The sequence below is a fragment of the Falco peregrinus genome, chromosome 5, assembly GCF_023634155.1.
Source record: "Falco peregrinus isolate bFalPer1 chromosome 5, bFalPer1.pri, whole genome shotgun sequence".
Lineage (NCBI taxonomy): Eukaryota > Metazoa > Chordata > Aves > Falconiformes > Falconidae > Falco > Falco peregrinus.
In genome coordinates, this window is record NC_073725.1 from 46,058,899 (window position 1) to 46,080,161 (window position 21,263).

The following is a 21,263-nucleotide window of genomic DNA, read 5'->3' on the forward strand; positions in this document are numbered from 1 at the left end:
ATGGTGCAGCCAGCAGTTGGGAGTTGCCTGCAGTGGTCTCCAGGCAGTTCATTCAGTCTGTGCTGTGCCTGCTGTTTACTCTGTAAAAAGGATGGCTATTGCATATCAACTTTAACGCTGTCTGTAGGTCAGAGCTTTGCTTGAAGGTAGCTGTATCTTCCAGCAAGGCAGGTAGAGCACATTGCAGTGTACTCTCTGATCTGCCTGTAAACAGAGCTGATGACACGTCACTGAAAATGATTGTTTGATTATCCAACAACAGCACATAAAAGTGGGTTGCATATGCTGAATGGTTTTAGCTGGCAGAAGTGCTGGAATATGCTGAGGAAGATGGTTAAGTTTCCTCTTCTGCCTTAGATCAGAGACCACATGACTCAAACAGTGCCCTAAAGCTTCTACTGTGTCGCTGCCTCGCATTTTGGGGGCAGACGGGGCAGGAGGAGGAATCTTCCCAGCTGATATTGCCTTACTTGATACTCATAATTAAGCATTAATTTGCTCAGGGATTTGAGTCTAGAACTACATCTGTATTAATAAATCAACTAGCATCAGAGAACATTGCTGAGTGCTGGAACTCTGTCCTCTGTCCTGCTGAATTGGTTTAGTGGTCCCTGGCCTGGCCTTGGCCAGTGCTAACTTGAATGCTCCCAAACCGTTTCCCAGCATGGTTCAGGAGCTGGCACAGGCCATTGCAGCAGGCAGTTTGCATGCAGGCGCCCTGTGTTGGAGTGTAATAGCATAGATGCCAGCTGTTCTGTGCCGGTTGGCATTGGTGCCGGGGACAGCCCTGGGCATATTGGATTTCCTAGTATAGATGCAGCCCACCAGCTCCACTTCTTACCTCCCTGTGAGAAATCTCTCTCATTTGTTCAGTACCTAGTTCAACCCAATATGTAGATAGAGAACAGTGCGAAAAACGGGGACTGAGCGTTGTCTGTCCGGAAGTCAGGGCAGGGATTTGAACCAAGAACTCCCCAGTTTTGTGATGGAGGGTGCCAGTCATTAGGCAATGCATGTTTAATGAGGCAATTTGGTCTCATATTGTGGCAATTCAACTTTTTTGTGGTGAACTTTGATAGCATATGAGCCAGAGGTACAGGAAGGAAAATGACCCTCCAGCCTGGTGACTAGCCATGCTCTTGGGAGGGGAATCTCCTGGGCACCGGCCTCTGCTTTGATACGTATTCAATAATACATAGGAGATGAGAGAAGATGGAGCACGTCGGCCAGTGTTGAGGCGGTGAGCGATGCAAGTTTGGATTCACATTGCGGTAGGAATATGAAGGGATTGCAACTCTCAAGCTCATGTTCTGGTTGAGTACTTTTATGCCACAGCCTCTGGAAAGGAGATTTGCAACGCTACAAATCCAACCCAGCATTCCTTACAGCTTCTCAGGAAAAAAAAAATTGAAAAAAAGATTTGTAAATGTTGTGTTACATGTAGGCCTACATTTCCAAGGCAGTTGTTGGTAGCAGACACTTATTTTTGTGAAAAAGACAAGAAAAAAAGAAAGGTGGTTTGATCCAAATTGGAGGGGGTTTGACTGCTGTACTGCAAAATGGTACTTGTTTCTCTGTGCTTAGATCAATGACGTAAGGGCAGCCCACTCCCCTCCCTTAGAAAGCTGTCTCAAAATCAGCCCTTAATGACTTAGTGATGGAAAAAAATGTAATGGTCCTGCCTTGTTATATCCTGAAAAGGCTCACATGTTGGCTTTCAGTAGAATCATCAAGAGTTGGCTGTGGAGAGCCAAAAGACAAAGAAAATTAGTTTCTAATAGTCCTCAGCTGCTTAGTATGATTTATCTAATTCTTAAACCTTCATAATTGTACATGATAAGATTTTTCTCAAATGGCAAACTATAGCTGTGAAAAGATGCTTTCCAGTTCACTACATAAAGAATACCTTTTCCTTCACTTCAGAGAAGCTAAATATTGATCAGCCTTCACAACAAGGAAGAGGAAAGCCTTCACTTACTGATTTTTAGTCTTCTATAAACAAGGATTTACCAATGCTGCCCTGGAACAGCAGTGCTGCGGCTGAGCAGTGCAGAGGGAATTTGCCTGCCTTGCCTCTGGGGAGTTTTCTGTCTGTCGTGTCTGAAGTCTTTGGGAAGCTGCTTCCGACATAAAACACTTAGCATCTGTAAAGGGAGAGCAGAACATCTATCAAACATGGAAAGATCAAAAACTGTGACTCCCTGTGGAGTAACCATTGGGAGGGAAACAGCTGAATAATGTCGAACGTATTCAGATCTCTGACTTCACCTAATGCACACTGTGAAGGCTGCGTTTGTAGTCAAACGATGATTCATTTTTATGGATGTGGAAAAGCTTTCATGCTTCTGCCCTAAAAGACACTGCTTTATTATTTGAGAGGCAACACCAGTTGCTTCCGCCTTCCCTTAGACAAATATAAGCATAAATATTAATCTGGATTGTGGGTTTTATTTTTTCTAAAATGGCAGGCCTGGCTGTGGAATGATTTGGGAGGTGGCTTGGTGCTTGAGAGCTGACAAGGGCATTTAAAAACTCAACTTTCTGAAAAAAATCAGGTTCCCTAAACCTCAGTGATAATTTGTCCATTTGTAGATATCAAGAGTAATCACTGGATGCGCTCATGCTTAAGAGTCAGGAACCACTGTGGTTTGGAGGACAAAAATCACTGAAATAGCTCACTTCTTCGCTTCGAAAGGCTTCTCACCCAGTCTCTAAAGTAGTCTTCAAACTTCAGCCCATCTGCTTCTAAAGGCTTGGGTATGTGAAAACCGCTGTGGTAGCCTTTCCTCACTGCCCAGCCTCAGTAGCTTGGCAGGGCCAAAGCAGAAGCACTGCAGTGGCATTCCCTTGGCCCCCTTTTCTCATAGGAGAACACCAGGAGAAGGTCAGATGCTTCTGGCAGATCCCATGCTGCAGGCAACATGGAGGGAGAGTCTGCACTCTGCAAAGAATCAAACTCCTCCCTATTCCTGAGGCGACCTCTTCAAATTTTGGTTGCCTTGATGCTCTCTGCAGGACCTTTTTGTATTTTAGCAGGTGGTGATGGGTATTAAATGTAGGGATATTTCCCTGAACAGTTCTTGGTGGGAGTAAACCTATCCTAATAGTAAGTGCAAATATTTTGAAAGTGTTACGTGTTCAGTGGCTGTTACACGGTATGTGTGCCTGACATATGATATGGTTTTTCTTATGATGGTTCTGCGCTAGCTCAAAAAATATGTTGTTGCCTCTAAACAAGTCTGAAACCACTTAATTAGCAAAGCGCCTTCCACAGTTATTTCTATGAGGAGTAGATTGTTGTCTCAGAAGCATCAAATTTGATGGGAAAAATATCCAAGAAGTGCTAATGCTTTCTCTGGAAATAGCACGATGGGGATGAGCAGACAGCCAGCATCAAAACAAAATAAAATCTCACGCATGTGGTTACTATTTTATGGAAATGACCTTCCCTTTTCCAAAGACAGGAGTCTTCCACTGGGAGCTGGAAGGTACAAAACAGCTTGATAACACAGCATGTGAATGCGTGTCTCTAACATAAACATAGCTAATATTTTCTGTTACTGCTGTGTAGCACTCTCTGGGCAGCAATCAGTTCCATTTAAATACGATGAGTATGAAAGTAATAATGTTTCAGATTTCACTCATGTGCATACTGTTGGGGAAAGAATGATGATCTTTTTTTTTTTATTATTAATCTGATAGTGAAATAAAATGAAAATCTAATTCCTGAAGCACTGCTAGTGCTCTTCTTAATTCTGCACTGTCTAAATTTTTCAGGGTTTTGAAGGTATTCCTGTCCCGAACTGCTCAGCGTATTCCATACATGACAGGTGGGCGAGTTATGAGGATGCTGGCTGTTATTCTCCTGATAGTCTTTTGGTTTCTCGTTGGCTGGACTTCTGCAATAACCCAAAATTTGGAGAGAAACATTCCACTCATTGGCCAAGGGCAAACATCTGACCACCTGATCTTCAATATGTGCCTCATAGACCGCTGGGATTACATGATGGCTGTTGGTATGTTCATTTTCTAGTTATCCTTAATTTCTAAAATAAAGCTTTGTTGCCTTTTCCTTTTTGTTCTTTTAAAATATCTTAAAGTTTTGTCAGACTGCCTAGCACATGAAAAACTTCTAGGGAAATAAAGTATCAGCATATATGTTTTTTAAATGGGCAAAACAAAATATACTGAGACTTATATGACTTTCAAAGGTTTGTAACTTGGATTGTAGTAATAAAGTGGTGGGTGCTCAAGAAATTTCATCTTTGAAGACAGAAGTTATCTACCTCTTTTAGACTATTAAAGTGAGAAATTATGGCTAGATTATTGGAGGTTTTTGCTTCTGCACCACAGAACTGGGCAGAGCTCTCATGTGTGAAGAAGAAAAGAATTTGCAAGATCACTCATTCATAACCTTACAGAAATTAGTATCAAAGTAAAGGGAATAGGAAATTCACATCAAATGCCCCAACTTAATGTATTTGTTAGATCTGCTCTCAGTGCTTGGGACAGGCAGGAGATAAAAAATTACACCCTGCAGAACTCATGTCAAGGAGAAAAATGACTCATTTTTGTTTCCTTAATTTTATAACAGACAGTGGATTCCCCGTGCCAGGGTTCAGTTATACAGTATAATGTGCTTCGTCCTGATGGCCAGACAGCTTCGGTGCTTCTGCATCTAGAGCTGCTGTTTCTAGTACAGCCCAGGTGTGCCACCTACTACCTCAAATACATCAGTGTTTTGAAATCTGAAATATTTCCCTGCTTCCCTCATGAATATCCCACTGACAGAGCTCGGCTGCTGAGGATTAGGGAGAGATAACAGTGGCACCTCCACATGAGAGTGCAGATGAGTGGATGGATAGAAGCAGCCAGGGGGTATGAGGAGTGCTTTCTCTAAGAGTGGTGTACAGAAAGCCAGTGCATGGTAATGCACAGCAGTTTTAAGGGGCAAAACATTGCTCCCAGCTTCACCAAGGACTTTGCATGGCTCTAAGGTGCCCCTGTGCTCTGTTTTTCTCTCCTTCGTGTAAGATCTCAGAGGCAGTCAGGCACACTGGCAGCCCATGTGTCAATATGCTCACTGGTAAACCATGCAGAGAGAAGTATAGAGTATGTTTTGAAATCTGTCTCAATTTGGGCCCTTTTGGAGGGGTGTGCTCATAAAATACAAGTACGCTTTACAGTAATGGAATAGAACTATTGCCAGAGATGATGTAAAATTAATAACAAAAGAGAATGAAATGCAAACACTTGATGATGTCATCTGCACTAACCCATTTTGCATCAAATTGTTACTGCATTTCACAGTCAGTACTACAGTGTATTTTTAATAAAACTTTGATAGTTTTATTTGCTTATTTGTTAGTTTTGATAGTGGTTGTTGCACAATGCAAACAAATGTCTTTATTCCCTGGATTTTATAGCTATGGTAGTATAGTGATTAGCAACTCAGATCTTAATACTAATCATGATCAATAGTGCCTTTTTGGTAAGAAATTGCATAAGTTGCTGTCTGTCTAGTGTTGGAAAAAACAAGGATCATTTTTTAAGGTATATTTACATTTAGAGGGGGTTTTACTGTTTTTCAAAATACACTCAAGGGCAGTAGAGGCAAAGCCAGCTCTTGAGCCTGAACAAAATTGGGAAGAATTTCTTATGTTCTGTCATTTTGCCTTCTTACCCAAACTACCATATAAGCAGAGTCATGTTTGTGCAAGTCTTCAGTAAACTGTGCAGCCATATTAGTGGTACCAGGAGATGTACATCTGCAGGTCTGTACTAACGTGTGCGTGTGTATATATATGTATTTAGTTTTTATATATATATATTTGTGTGTGTGTGTATGCACTTCAATTGATGTTTTTACTTGTTAATAGCAGTCTGAAAAGCTTACAGCCAGTAGGAACTAGGTCTAAAATTCGATGATTTCATCTCAGAGATATGTCAGGAGAAATACCCGTAACACAGAACCCCTTTTAGTCCTATAACTGACAGGGAGCAGCTTGCAAAAGATTCTATGTGATGATTTAATTGATAGATTATGATACTTGATTTAAAATGCTAGAATAAAAATGCTGGATGATAATTTATGAAAGGCTTATTTCATTTAATTTAGTCAGGCATCGTATTTTATATAAAACTAGTGACTATTTTGGAATATATTCTGACACCTGTAGCCCTAGCTGGAATACCTCCCTGTTTCATTCAGTTGTCAATGCTTTACTGAAATGCAGAAAGGGAATTTTCAAGGTCACAGATTAGTGAAGTGAGAATTAACAAGGCTCTGTTAGAAAGTTGTAATGAGATGAATCCTTTATGCTACTGGAGATTATTGGAGTTAGGATTTATGAAGCATTTTCCACACTAATCATGCTACTTAGGCTCTATCTCTGGAGGCTTTTATTACAGTGAATGTTTTATATTTATATTTCCATTAAGTTTAAGAGGATGCTCTCTGTAAGGGAAGTAGGGACTTAGACACAAAGGCTGTCACCATTTGTAGCATTGCCTCTGTACTCTGATACGCTGATGAGAAAAAATAATCATTCAGTAAATCTGATTTTATGTACATAACATAGTGTAAGTTAGTATGCATTTTCCTTGAGGTTGGATACTTGTGGGTTACTTGCCTAGATTCTTTTATTTCCTTTGTCTTTGTTTCTGCATCACTTTCAAGGTTGGGGCATCTGTCTCATTGACGAGCCGTGGCTGTTTCGACAATCTGAGATTTTAGAGAAGGACCCGAGGGCTTGAAAATGCCTTTTTCTATGGCCTGAATATATTCTATACATCTACCTGTCACAGACAGATTCCAGGTGGGGGAAAAAAATCAAGTGATAAACTTTGGGTACCTAAGGACTTGCAGGGTCACAAACCAAACCATTATTCTTTGCCCTGAGGGAAAATCATGTAAGTGAAACAGATATCAGCACAGGATTTAAAACAACTTCCCAGAAACTGGGGGAAAAAAAAGCAAAATTGTAAGTTTAATGAGCAAAGCCCTAGGCAGGAGGGAAGGGCAGGCTGAGAGATACACGTGTGCACAAACACAAGTAAAAAGCAGGGGTGAAATCTCAGCAGGTGGATGTTCCTGGCTCCAGCAGGGCCAGGGTTTCACCCAGCACAGACAGGGTTTGAACTATAGCTCTTAAAAATCCCCCCAGGCCTTCTGTGTGTGGTTTTCAATGTTTTATTGAAACCAGAAGTGAATGACAGGTAGTAACTAAGCACAGGGAGGTGTTTTTCCCCAGCACCTGTTTGATTCCCAGCTGGCAGGAGCTGTGCTGCTTCCACACAGCTGGCCTGAGCTGCTGCCATAGCCCACTAATTGGTGCGTCATGCTTTGGGTCTTGGGCATCAAGAGGATTTCAAACACAAGGATGCATCATGATTACTGCGTGCCCTCAGCCAGGGAAAGGAACAAAGTGAGCATTTCAGACTGTTCCGAAAAGAATTTCCTCCCACTGTTCATACGCTGATACTTAACATATATAATCTTTGCATCTAAAGAGGGCATGAGTTGCCAGGACAGGCTCTGACAAATCGGGCATTAAGGCTGCCTATACAGTTTTGAGCTAGGGCATTGTAATACAACCTTATGAGGCCCTTTATTAGATTTTCTACAGGCCTTCTGCTGTATTCAGTGAATGAGGGAGTATTATTTCTCTTTGTAATCCCCATTTGATGTGGCCCTGTGCCATATTCAGGGTATATTGTTCAGAGCACCCAATGAATAAAGAACTGTTTGTTTCCAAATGGGCATTTTTAAGCTGTGTTCTCCTTAGCATCGATGTGCAAAGATTAAAGCCAAAATTGTCAACAGTAGCTATCCATTTTGAGTGTCCATCTTGAGACATCTAGGGACTGGTTTTTCAGGGTTCTGTTTATAGCCCCATCTGTGTGAAAAGCACAACCAGGAGGCGCTTGTTAGAATTCAGCACTGATGAGGCTCTGGCTTCAGTCTCCACATTCAATACTCAGAAAATGCATCATGTAAAAATAGTGATCACTTGTGAAAAGCTTATTCTAAGTGACAAGACCAGGGCTGTATAAAATATTTGCAGCAGAAATAGGAAAAGAATCCTGTTTTACGAAGATGACTTCAGCTCTGTCCCTGCCCTGTTTGTAACCCACTCCTCCTGCCACCGTGTACGCCTCTTTTATAGCCCACATCAGCAATACTATGTGGTTTATGTCCTTCGTCTCTAGGATATGGTAAATCTGGAAGAGGTACGGGAAAGAGCGATGAAGATGATGAGTGGTGCTGGAACCCTCAAACTGAGCAGTTTGGGTTGCATTACCCTGCAGTAACGTTGCTTTTTCTTGGAATCCATTACATATGTATTGGGTTTGCATGGCTAGGTTTGGTAGGGGGGGGCTACAGGGGCAGCTTCTGTGAGAAGCTGCTAGAAGCTTCACCCATGTCCAATGGAGCTAATGCCAGCTGGCTCCAAAATGGACCTGCCCCTGGCCAAGGCTGAGCCCATCAGTGATGGTGGTAGCATCTCTGGGATAGCATATTTAAGAAGGGGGAGGAAAACCTGCACAAAAAAATTGCAGCTGGAGAGAGGAGTGAGGCTGTGAGAGCAGCAGCCCTGCAGCCCCCCAGGTCAGCGCAGGAGGAGGCAGGAGCAGCTCCAGGTGCCGGAGCAGATTCCCCGGCAGCCCCTGGTGAAGCCCACGGTGAGGCAGCTGTGCCCTCAGCCAGGGAGGTTCATGGTGGAGCAGATCCCCACCTGCAGCCCACGGAGGACCCCATGCCAGAGCAGGGGGATGCCTGAAGGAGGCTGTGACCCCATGGGAAGCCCGTGCTGGGGCAGGTTTGCTGGCAGGACTTGTGTCCCATGAGGGACCCACACTGGAGCAGTCTGTTCCTGAGGGACAGCACCCTGTGGAAGGTACACACGCTGGAACAGTTAATGGAGAACAGCAGCATGTGGGAAGGACTCACGTTGGAGAAGTTCATGGAGGGCTGTCTCCTGTGGGAAGGACCCCATGCTGGAGCAGGGAAAAGTGTGAGGAGCCCTCCCCCTGGGGAGGAAAGAGTGGCAGAGACAATGTGTGATGAACTGACAGTAACACCCATTCCTGTCCCTCTGCTCCACTTGGGGGGTGGAGGTAGAGAATTCAGGAGTGAAGTTAAGCCAGGAAAGAAGGGAGGGATAGGGGGAAGGTGTTTCTAAGCTTTGGGTTTATTTCTCTTTACCCTACTCTGATATGAATGGTAATAAATTAATTTCCCCAAGTCGGGTCTGTTTTCCCCATGATGATAATTCCTGAGTGATCTCCCTGTCCTTATCTCGACCCGTGAGCTTTTCATTATTTTTCTCCCCCTCTCCATCTGAGGAGGGGAGCAATAGAGTGGTGTTGGTGGGCACCTGGCACCCAGCCAAGGTCAAACCATCACAGGTGAAGATCTGTAGCCTTCATTTAGGCACTATTTCTATGAAGTATTTCTGCTAAGGAAACCATATTTGGGGTTCCTTAGCTGCATGTTTATGCACTGGGAAATGCCATATTTAGATGCTTCTACAAGCCACTTATGGGAGGGGATGGCTTTGGGAGATACTGGAAGATGCTCTGACTTCTTCTTGTCTTTGCACCACCCCTTTTGGAATCCACTTCTTGTACTGCTCCAAGTCTTTCCAGCCCTTCAAAAAGTACTTTGGATACCATTGGCATTTGCTTGCATTCCCTTTAAGATGTGAGAGAAGAGGTCCCACACTCAGCTTGCTTTCAGCTGCTGGTGGTAGATCTTTCTGATCCTCTTTCATCCACACGCAAGTGAAGAGGGTGATGGGGCACATGGAGACAGAAGAGTGGCCAGCTGACTTTAACAGTGGGCTATGGAAGGAATGAGGCAGGACAGCACATCTGTGTCGAGGAAGGAATAAAACCGTAAGAACTAGAAGTGCAGAAATTAAGGGAGTCCCTAGAGACTGTAGACCTGAGTGCTGGTATATGTTTCATGCAGTGAGGCACACAGGCATGTTACTCACACTCGTCAGTGGGTATGTCTCCACTGCCAGCAAAAGCCATCTCTAGGTCACCCTCAAGCCATAGAGCCCACAGATCGTGTGTCAGCTTGTCCCTTGTGTCACTTCAAGTAGACCTGCAAGGCAGTCTTGTGGCTGTGTGGGGGATGGAGTGTGCTGTGCCCCCCACCAGCCCCTGGATCCCTGCTCTTCTCTCTCAGCCTCGCACAGCCACAGGCCATGGAAGTTCTGGTAGAAAAATAAAGTCAGGATTTGGCACCATTAATTCTTTCTCCACACATAGGTCTCTATATTGCTGTGCCTAGCTAATTAAAATGATGCTGAGATATGGTGAAAGAGACAAATAAACCTCTGGTAATTTATATTTTGCTAGGAATAACTCAATACTAAAGAGTTCTACATGTAATCACAGTTCATTGAAATCTATGAAAATCCTTTCAGTTGAAGAAAAAGACTTCTATGAGATGGTGCAGCTCTCCAGGTGGGAGATTGGACGCAGTGAGGCAGAAAGAGACTGCACTGGCTGGCAACACAGGAGCAATTGAGGACACAGTTTTTCTCCTGTTTTAAAATGGTGCATGCTCGACTCCAGCTGGCACCCTGAGTGAATGAACGGATGGAAGAGCCGTGCTTCCAGATCTGCAGCTCACTTAGTTTTAGTAAAAGGGATTTAAAATGTAGACATTAGTCTGATGAAATGAAGTGTAATGGAGAAGTAGATGATTTGTTGTAGCTCTGTTACGGATGTAAGTAGAGTTATAATCAGTAATTTGTGTCCAAAACCTGAGGAAAAAAATGGTTTAACTGTTGAAACAGTACTGTTTTTCCAACAGTGCCAAGTTCAGAATACCGAATGAACTTAGCCAAGTTGCAGCTGTAATGAGCTTTCCCTTATTAGTGCAAGGAGAAGAGGCAGAGCGCATCACTGTCTCTGGAGAGCATTGGCCAGTTCTGGGCTTACAATGGTACTTTTTAATCAAATGAGTGTGTTCAGACATAGAACATCATACAGAGTCATGAAAATGGGCTTTACTCTTTCAGGGGTGTCTTCTTTTTGCAAGTAGGTTTTGGACAGCAGAGTGCAGGCGAGCACAGGGATGGGTATCCTGGCTCCAGGGAGCTCCTTTCAGCAGTGCTGCCCACAGCCATCTCCACCACAAGGCTGGCCTGAAGCAGCACAAGAGGAAGGCATTTCTGGCAGGGTAGGAGCACTGCGAAGCAACCGGGACAACCTGAAATAACTCACTTTTCTTTCCCAACCGTGGCAGGAAGGAAACTCACAGTTTAGGATTTAAGCTTTTCACAAGTGTGGGTACATTTATTTCTGTAGTCATCTTGGTGTGGCAGGGTGGAGTTATCCCCATTTTACACAACCAGAGCTGAGGCACAATATGGTCCATTTAATCTGGGTGTCCATTTTGCAATGCCTTTGGCTCAGTTACAGAGCTTAATCAAATCTCTGTATAACACGTTATGTATGGTCTCACTGGCTACAAATACAGCCCTGTGTGCTTGGTTCTGCTGCAAATCACAGCAAAAATGCCTAGGCTGGCACCCAAATAGCAAGAGAAATGCTCTCTGGTAATCTCTGCAAAGTTTGGCTTGGGTGGGGACTTTTTTCATGTGCACAGGTGTAGAAGAATTATAGAGGAATGAAGGCAGGTTAATTAACATTGATAATACACAGCTGTGGGCTTGCTTCAGGGTCAGTGGGTTGGCTGATGTGGATAATGTGCAGCTGTGGCTGGTTCCTGCTAAGTAGTTAAATAGTTCTAAGGGGTATGGAAGAAGAGCACTGGATGAAGAGAGACCTAGAAGAAGGAGAGGGAGGTGAGAGAGAGCATGTACCCCACACCGTGCATGAAGGAGGGGGCCTGGATGAGGAGAGGCTGGCTGGAAGAGGAGCCTGGAGAAGGAAGAATCTGGATGCAGCAGGGGCAAGAAGTAGGGTGGGCTGGCCTGAAGAGGATGGAGAAACAGCACAGACAGTAGATGAACTGTTGAAACCTTGTGGGGGTTGGTGGCTGTGCTGGGGCAGGGTGTGGGAGCTACTTATGGAGTTAACCTGGTGTGGGATGGTATAAAAGCACTGTTGCAGCCAGCTAGTTTTGATAGTGCTGTGACACACAGGAGCTTGAGGTACAAAGTTAGAATTCAGTTGTGCCTACGCACAAGAGCGCTTGTGCACTTTCTCCTGCAGCCTTTTCTCTCATTCACTAGATGTCTAAATGTCACTTACATAAATTACAGGGCCTTCTTCATTAGCCAACCTTGATTTATCTCTAGGATTGCTCTGTCAAGTGCATTGAGTCTGGTCTCTTAAGAAATGATGTAGTTAACTGAAGATTGTATACGCGAGAGAGAGCAAGTTAAGGAGGCTGCATATGTGGTAGTGTTATTGTGGTGCTGTCCAAGTCTTAGAGACAGCAGAGCTGTAGAAGTAAGGACGAAGTACTTCCTGAAGGCCTCTAAGATGAGCTGGTGTGTAAGCCATGTTCAAAAATCCAGTTTCACGTTTCTTGATTTTTCGTGTTTCCTTATATAATCTTTGCTGTTTTGAAACCCGTTTTTCTTACCTCTCCAGAAGTCATGCCCTTGCTGCCTTTACTCCATTTGTCATCTGTGAGTGTTCTCTTCCCTTTACCCACTCAAGTGTAAGGAGGCTCTCGGTGACTTTTCCAAATCTTGAAAGAGGGGAAGGAGACTTTGGTCACTGCTTTCAGTTCATCATTGCTTGCTTTGCAGTTCTGTGCAGTCAGGCGAAGTACCAACATCTGCAGGGCAGGCAGTGAGCGAGGATATGGATTAACACAGGAATTTGCTTGTACTGGGGGTGGGACAGGTGGAAGCAGGTCAATGTGACACAACTTGGCTAATGGACACTGGAAGAAAATGTCACAGAGTGTCTCTGGACATGGCTTTGCCTTGTATGGGCTTTAAATATGGAAAAAATAATTTGCAACAGACAACTGTGTGTTTAGTAAAACCTAATAAATATATTAACTTGGATCTTCTGAGGAAGTTTTGAGTCAGTAATACTGATCTTGAGTCTGTCGTTTTCTATACAGCAGATACATATCACAAACTGTGAACATATATCACTGTCCCTCATTATCAGAAGTTGCAGAATATGAGCAATGGCCAAAACAAATCCAAAGTGAGCAGACGTGGCACACTTTTAGTTGTAACAGGCCAGTGGCATCAGGCATGAGCCTGGTGCAGTGCATTAGATGACCATGCTAAGTGTTTCAAAATGCTTCATTTTCTAAAAGCATGATGGGCATTGCAAGCAAAAGGAACAATCGTGGGTTTTGGACACCAAAGAATATAACTAAGCATGTTGATTAGATAGTGCAAAGACCAGATTAAAGGTTATATGATAAGAAATAAGCAGTGACTAAGACCTATTTAAAGATTAATTCATTTATGCACGTGACATATTGAGGTCACATTATATTTTCATATCTACATGCATTTATGCCTTTAAATCAATTGTGCCTTTTCTCACTCTGTGATGTATCAGAGATTTGCACCCGAAATCTGAATGCCTGGTTTGTACATTACAGAATAGCTACTGCAAGTTTTTTCAGAGCTCTTTTAAGCTTTATTTTTTTTTGCCTTCACATTTTCTGTCCAGATAGCTGTTGACAGCTCTCTCTCCTAGGAGTTCCCATCGTTCTTCAGAAGGGGAAAAGGTGTTTCTTGTTCTTGTGCTTAATACACAAAATGGTCTAATTTATAAGCCTTATGATGAATCGTACTTAAAGGAGCAAGACCGTGTGTTTTGCGCTTTGAGTTTGGTTTTGGCAGGTTTGCAGTATGCTAAGATAATCCTTTAGTGGTCAGGAAGTCACCCTTCTACACCAGCCTTTTAATGCAAAATGATTCAGCAAGCCAAATAGAAATTTCTTATCATGTCTCAGATTTTAATCTTTAAAGATATTTAGTGCAAAATAGTCACTAGTGTGCTATAGGCAGAACGAAGACCTCAGAGATGAGTGGCACGTAAGAACCTTGCTGCATAGTGGCCAGACATGTTCTGTTACCCGATCTACCTATTTGAGGTTAGTTATATCTGCGTTTTTCATTGGTGTAATAATGTGTCACCTTATTTTATACTGAGAAACCAAAAAGGCCATATAAAAAATGCAGCACAATTGTATAACACCTTCAGATTTTTGTTACAAACTGCACTAACAGTCTGTAGCTAATTATATGAACTTGATTTCCCTCCTCAAGCACAGCTTGTACATGATACATTTAAGCTGTGTAATTAGTGGTTCGGATAATAAATTGGTTTTCTATCAGTCTGTTTTGTTTGTTACTGCTAATGCAATTATTGTAATGTTGGGCTTAGCAAGTATAGGAACTCTGTTATTTTACCTTGTGTTTTAAAAGCTATTTCCTATTTGTGTTGCATACCAGATGTCACACTAATTATTATCTGCAGACAGGAATGCCAACTGTGCTCTAAATATAAAGCTTTTATAAAAGCATTATGCATTAAATGGTGCAAGCTACTGTTATGCTCCAGTATATTAATACTTTGAAATCTCCCTTTGTTGTCTTAGGAACTCCTTGTAACTATGATTGTGAAACTGAAAACTATGAAATTTTCAGAATTGATCAGATCCAGAGATCAAATGCTACCTTCATTCCTGCTTAGCCCAGCTCATTGAAAATGTTTTTTATTATGGAGATGTGGTTTTTTCACTTACTGTCTGAGATACCTGTATACAAGTCTGTAAACAAAATAAAATTAATTCTTGTAAATCTTCAAACTTAGAGCAGATTTGTTCTAAAAATAAGCAAAATTTGGCCCACACTCCGTATTTTAAGTAGGAATTCCTTCAGCACGTGGAGTTTTATACATGGATTTTCATCCTTTTAAAAGCCCAACTTTTTCAAACTCTCAGCTTGTGTTAACACTTATAACTGGTGTTTTCAATCAGTGAGAGACTTGATGCTCTTCTCGCTTCAGTTGAGGAAGAGAAAGAAGAATGGACCAGGGGTAGTTTAGTGGAGTATGCCTGTTATTTCACAATTAGCTCATCTATTCAGTTCTGCTGCTATTGTTGGGGTTTTTACTGCAGGTGGACTTTGGATGAAAGGCAAAAGGAGAGGAAATAGGCTCCCTGGCATGTTCTGGGGAATACCTGCTGAGCCATATTAGTAAGAGTTTCCACAGAACACAGGACAGTAAGACAGTGATTTGGCTTTAGCAACCTCATTCTACCCGTTTTCTTCTTTTCAATTTCTTTTAAATCAATACGGAGCAATTAAAGCTATAAGTTACAGTGCTTTGAAGAGCAGTACATTTCAGTGCCATGGTTCTTGGTATACAAGGCAACTGCACTTAAAAGACAAAACTCAAAAATGCTAACATTTGTAAAGGAGCCTTTAAGCTTATTTCAGTGAAGCAAAACTTGTATTCTACTTGGTCAGAGAAGACTTCAGGAGCAAGATGGCTTGGGAGGTCATTCCTGTGTAAGTGTTTTTAAGAAACAAGAGTAACAGGCTTCACTGGTACCATATCTACTTATCTAGGAATGAAATGGAAGTGGGCACACAGTTTGCCCAAACCCGGAGTAGGGGTCTAACATGGAACTGCACGCTGCTGGATAACACTCAGACGCTTCCAGCCATTGTTAACCCAGATGGCAAGGCAAGCGGGACAGGCACCAGCTCTACTCATAGCTAGATGGCAGAGCTGTGGGTTTTTTTCTGGGAGTTTATTCAAGATGGGTATGAAATAATTTCATTTGTATCAAAATCAAAATGATGTCGCAGCAGACTGTCTAGTGGAAGCTGAAGTCGAAGTACGGCTGGGTGCAGATGAGTTAGCCCAAACAGGATAGTTTACACTGATCCTGACCCTTTACTCTTTTCTTCCTTTATTCATTTTTCTCCTAACAGAGAGAAACACGTCATTTGTTATAATTACATTAGACCTTCAGAAATGACTCATCATATTATGGGCACCAGCAGAATTCATCATCATGAACAGAGGAGGTTTTTTAACCCCAAATATATTCTTATATCTGAGTTATAAACCTTTGAAATGATACTGTTGTCTTAAAAATCTTGTAGTCTGGTAGTAGCACCAGTATCTGCCTCTATTACAAGAACCAGAGCTACAAATAAAAATTCTTGTTGTCTTAAGTGATGTCAAACTTCTGTAGAATCAATTTAACAAGCAAGCAAGACATTATTAGACATTGTCTTAAAGCTTGTCAATTGAAAAACTGAAACACCGTGAATGCAAAGGTTCCTGATCTCAAAAAAAGAAATGCGTGAAATTAAAACCAAATGTATCATGTACAGTGACGGTATCTGAAAGAGTTTGAATACCTGTGTGTGTACATATATACATGTATGAGCATATATTGTCTTTGCATAAATATTCACACATACAGAAGATACTATAATACTTCAAATTTCCTTCCTTTTTTATCTATAAAACTAATTGCAAATTATTTCTTTTTGTTCTTCTCACAGCTGAATTTTTATTCCTCTTGTGGGGTGTTTATCTCTGCTATGCAGTGCGGACAGTTCCATCAGCATTTCATGAGCCACGTTATATGGCTGTTGCAGTTCACAATGAGCTCATTATCTCTACTATATTCCATACAATTAGGCAAGTGATCCATAGATCTAGTAATTAACTATTTATCTTTCAGGTTTCATATGGTGCAACTTAAAATGGGTGAATGTGATAGGATGCATAATGGCAGGTCTCATAAATATTTAATTCTGCATAATTAAGTGATTATTAAACTTAAAACTGCTCCCATAGGATTCAAGAATATGTACAGTCAACTTGTTAATTGTATAAACAGGGTTTTTTTCAGTACAGCTAGCTGATATGTTCTTGGATAAAAGTTCAGTATATATGATAAATTAGATATAGCAAAGCTATTGTCTGTCTTCAGTCATCTACATACTGCTCACTGGTTTGTATCCCTAGAAAAACAGCAGGTAAGAATGTTGGTTTATATGAACTTTTGCTGGTGTGTAACACGTTGGTGAGATGCAGCGCTCCGTTAAGATAACTGTAGTGGTTTGTGCATGAAGCATAGTGTTGTACATGCTGACATAAAAGATTGTTATGCATATGATGCTGTAACAGTAATGTGAAACGTGTTTCTTACTAAGTTTATAATGAGCTCTACATTTCATACTTCTAAATTACCAGAGTAGTAATACATAAATAAATAAGGGTCTTTGCCAGAGCTACATGAAAATTTTTATGCTGTCCCTACAGAGTACCCTGTAAAAATGAATTGGTCCTACAAAATTCAAAATAGCAAGATAACATGAATTTCATCTCATCCTGTAAAATACTCTTACGACTTTCTTCTGACATTCTCACACCTTCCTTTGCCTCCTGACAGACCTGATCTACTAAGATTTATTTTTTATTTCTTTTTTACATTGCTCTATTGACAGTTCAAATACTCTTCTCTGTTCCTTCATCTGTCTTGGAACTCACATTTCTCTCTGCCTTCTTGATGTTTGCTTCCGTGAGGCATAATATTTTCTGAGTAAACATCAGCAAAGCCAATCTTTCATCTCTGTTTCTTCCAGGTGCTCTTTTCCCTTATCATTGTTACAAAGTTCACTGCACTTTTCAGGCTTGCAACTTTTTGTTTCCTTCACCTTCTCCTAACCCCATATCTCAACATTCACAAACTCAAAATCTTCTTTATCCCCAGCAAAAACATCTGCAAAAATGTTTGAAGTCTGTATTTTATAGAAGCATTTTTCTTTTCATTTGTGATAGGTATAAAATTCAGTTACAATAGTTTTGAATTGATTATAACTAATATGACAGCTTCTCAGTCAAAAATGTCTCCCATTAATTAATTATGGTTCCTAAACCATATTCTGGGCTATGTTAGAAGATATATTTCAGTGCATTAGGAGAGCTATTACATAGGCTGCAAGTTTCTTTTAACGATAGGACAGGATGAAAGTAGTCTTGGATTAAAGAGAGGGGCAAAGGGGGAGATATGGCAATATAATACATGCCTTCTGAAGGAGACACAAAAGCATTAGGTCTTTGCATTTATCCTATTGAGGATCCTGTTCCTTCAGCCTAAGGTCTCCTGATCTTGTTCTTACTTCTTTAAGGAAAAAAAGTACATTTTATATTGATGCTTTGCCCTGTGATACAAGCTGGTTTGTTGAAGAAATACAATGAACTGTTTAGGGATAGGAATGAATATAATGTAGTGGAAGCACATGATCCCTCTTGAGATTATGTCTATTTCTGTATACACAAGTCTTAATCCAGTCTCTTTGAAGTTCACATTTTTACTTTTTTTTTTTTTTTCTTCTGTCTTCCCCACCAAGTTCTGGATGTAACTGAAAGAGCTGAAGTGTAAGACTCATATTTATGTGACATACCTGAATTGTAATGAAGTTGAAAGCACTGGAGCCTTGAAGGACACCTACTATTACAAGGCAGCTGTCCAGTCTGAAAACTGTTGAAGTTTGTATAAGATTGATGTTAGCACTAAGTAAAACCTTGAACTCTTTGCATTTTGGTTTCCTTTAAAAGTATTCTTCCCATTTCAGAAGCAGAGGATTCTTGATTATCTTCAGCATATAAGATCAGCGTAGCATGAAATTTCTGCATTGCTTTTTCTCTTGTATTACTGAGAAAAACAAAATTTATATGGAAAAAAGCTCATTTGAATATAACCCCCATCTCTGCTAGGTCTGAATGGTTACTACAAATGCTTTTTTGCTTTCAGGGATGTGAAGTGGCTACCTTAATCATGGAAGGGTTTCACACATAAAAACAAGGAAAAAGCTTTCACATAATTTGAGGATTGGAGCTGTTAAGGGTTAACCAAATCTGGTGGGCATCAGGACCTGGGAGCTTTCTTCCCTCTCTGATAGATGTGGCTGCTGCTGTTTCCATTCCTTCAAATAGGGGCACAGTCCTAGGTTCTCGATTCTGGAGCCAGTCTGATATCCACTTTTGGGGCCCAAAGACCTTGGGTCTTCCAGATGCAGGTCTCCCACATGCTGGCTAGTCCAGCCTGAAGTTTGCTCATGAATTGCACATACGTATATGCACAACATAGAGAGTGGGATCACATAGACATCAGAAGAATAATTTAATGAGAAGATAGGAGATATTGCAGTGGTCAAGTACAGGGCTCAGTCAGCGGCAACTTGCTTATATGTCACTGGCCCCTTTTACCCCTGCTTCCTTCCATGCTTGTTCTCCTCCCATCAACCTTAGCCCCTCCTTGTCTTCTCCCAAATGAACAACCCACCTCTCGTTACGTCTTTCCTGTTGGTCCCAGTTTTGCTGCATCTACGCTCATGGCATTTCTGGTATCATTAGCTAGGTGATCACTGACATGGTTACATCAGTACCACTGACCTTGCAAGTTCTGCTCCTCCAAAGGCCCCCCGTGCTCCCTCAGTTACCTGTGAACTTTGGCCATCTTTCAGATGACTCCCTGTGAAACCTTGCCATCCCTAACAGCACTGTCTTTGACTTCTGTTCACTTTTCACACTTTCTTATATCCAGTAGTTTCTCATGTCATCTGCGATAGTCTTCACATTGTGTTCAGTTAGCTAAATCTCAGGCCTGAGCCTCCTCATTTCCCTGCACACCTCAAGATCTACATCTCTGTAAGAAATAATTACAATATTTCATTGTGCTTATGAAACATTTAATTTGCAAAGTATTAAACAAGAAATTATGACTGTATTATTACGGCATATAGGCCAGTGTTTAATGCCAGACTGTCTGTGTTAACTAAAGCTTCTGCAAAGTGCACATCTGTGGACTTGGATAAGTTGCAAATGTCATTTCTATCTGAATGATTTTTGTAATCCTGCAAATTACAAGCCAGTGGTACATCCATTCATCCGTTGCATTGCTTGCCATTTCTATCTTTGGGAGCTCACTGAAGCAGATAAGCCAAGCATGCTGCAGCCAGCTTTAACTGCACCCCTTGTTCTACCACTCTTAGAAAGCTCAGCAAGGAATTGATTTGTTTGGGAAGTTCAGCCACTCATTTCCTAGCATTCGCAAGGCTCTCGGGCCCTGCAGTATTGAGCTGGGTGGTCCTGCAATCAAGACCATTTCTCTGCTTCCCGTGAAAATGCATTTCAGTTCAGTTCTCTTTGATGGCCTATCAGCCACACTGTAGCTGCGATCTATGGATGTCCTGTGTTTATGAAGTGCACTGCAATTTGTCGCAGTATACATGCTTACTTAACCTAAAATCATCTGTTCAGATCCTTAATGTATGTAAGCTACCATAAGACAGTTCAGGCCAAAGAAGCTCTGGCGATATAACCCATCCAAAAAAGGCAGCTAAATAGCATGAGAAAGATGGAATAAGTGATATAATTTAAGGTCTGCTATTTTTTTTTATATTTCGTTTTGGCTTGTTTTGTCAGTGGTTGTTTTTCTGAGTTGTTTTGAAATTGTGATACATAGGTAAAGCACATGGATGCAATTTCTAGTCTGTATGAAAGCAGTACAGAGCAAAACCAGTTGTGTTTGGCCTCTCATTCAAAAGAAACCTAAGGAACATTAAACATGTTAAATCTAATGCACTGGAGAAAAGGCAGTGAATTGCAACCCTGACTTTTGTTTTCAGATTCATTCTTGCTTCAAGACTTCAGTCTGACTGGATGCTGATGCTGTTCTTTGCACACACACACTTGACTGTGACAGTCACTGTTGGGCTACTTCTGATCCCTAAGGTATTCATTCGAGTCTCCTGTCTCTTTTCTTTTGCCAAGACCAAGGAAGATAAGTGTTGTCATGCAAAAGCAATTCTGTATAAAAATAACAAGCAGCTGTTAGAGAAGGAAGATGTAAAGTTTGAATACGTTGCCTAAAAAGCAGTGTATTTTTTTATTTTAAAAACTCTTCTACATTTTTAAAGATTCTTTCAGCTTTCAAATTCCAGGAGTTTAAAGTATTGAAATTTTGACATGATTAGTACAAGAAGGAAAGAATTCTGCCTGACGATGCTTATTTCAGGTATTTGGGTGACTATGCTGCTGCCAGAGTTAGCTGAGATCAGGCAAAGAGTTTATGTGAGGGGACAGAAAAACTGGAATGAATGGCTAAGTAAAACTGGAATGAAGAGGTTGGACTGGCTGTGAGATAGAGAGGCTGGGATATAAACTTGGCAGGTGTTACAGGCTGAAGAAGGAGAGCCCTTTGCGAGTCAGAGCCTGGGACAGACAGATGCTGAGTACCAGGAGGGGATGTGGTCCAT

The 21,263-nt window shown here is 41.5% G+C and overlaps 1 protein-coding gene across 2 annotated transcripts in view; it reads left to right on the forward strand.

The window, feature by feature from the left end:
- GPR158 (G protein-coupled receptor 158) overlaps positions 1-21,263 on the forward strand; it is a 210,278-nt gene that overhangs the window by 180,978 nt on the left and 8,037 nt on the right. For both annotated transcript variants that reach the window (XM_005233875.3, XM_027781744.2), the window contains exons 7-9: positions 3,778-4,016; positions 16,497-16,635; positions 20,634-20,739. In XM_005233875.3, coding sequence (XP_005233932.1) covers positions 3,778-4,016; positions 16,497-16,635; positions 20,634-20,739 — 484 coding nt within the window. The remainder of the gene's footprint in view (positions 1-3,777; positions 4,017-16,496; positions 16,636-20,633; positions 20,740-21,263) is intronic.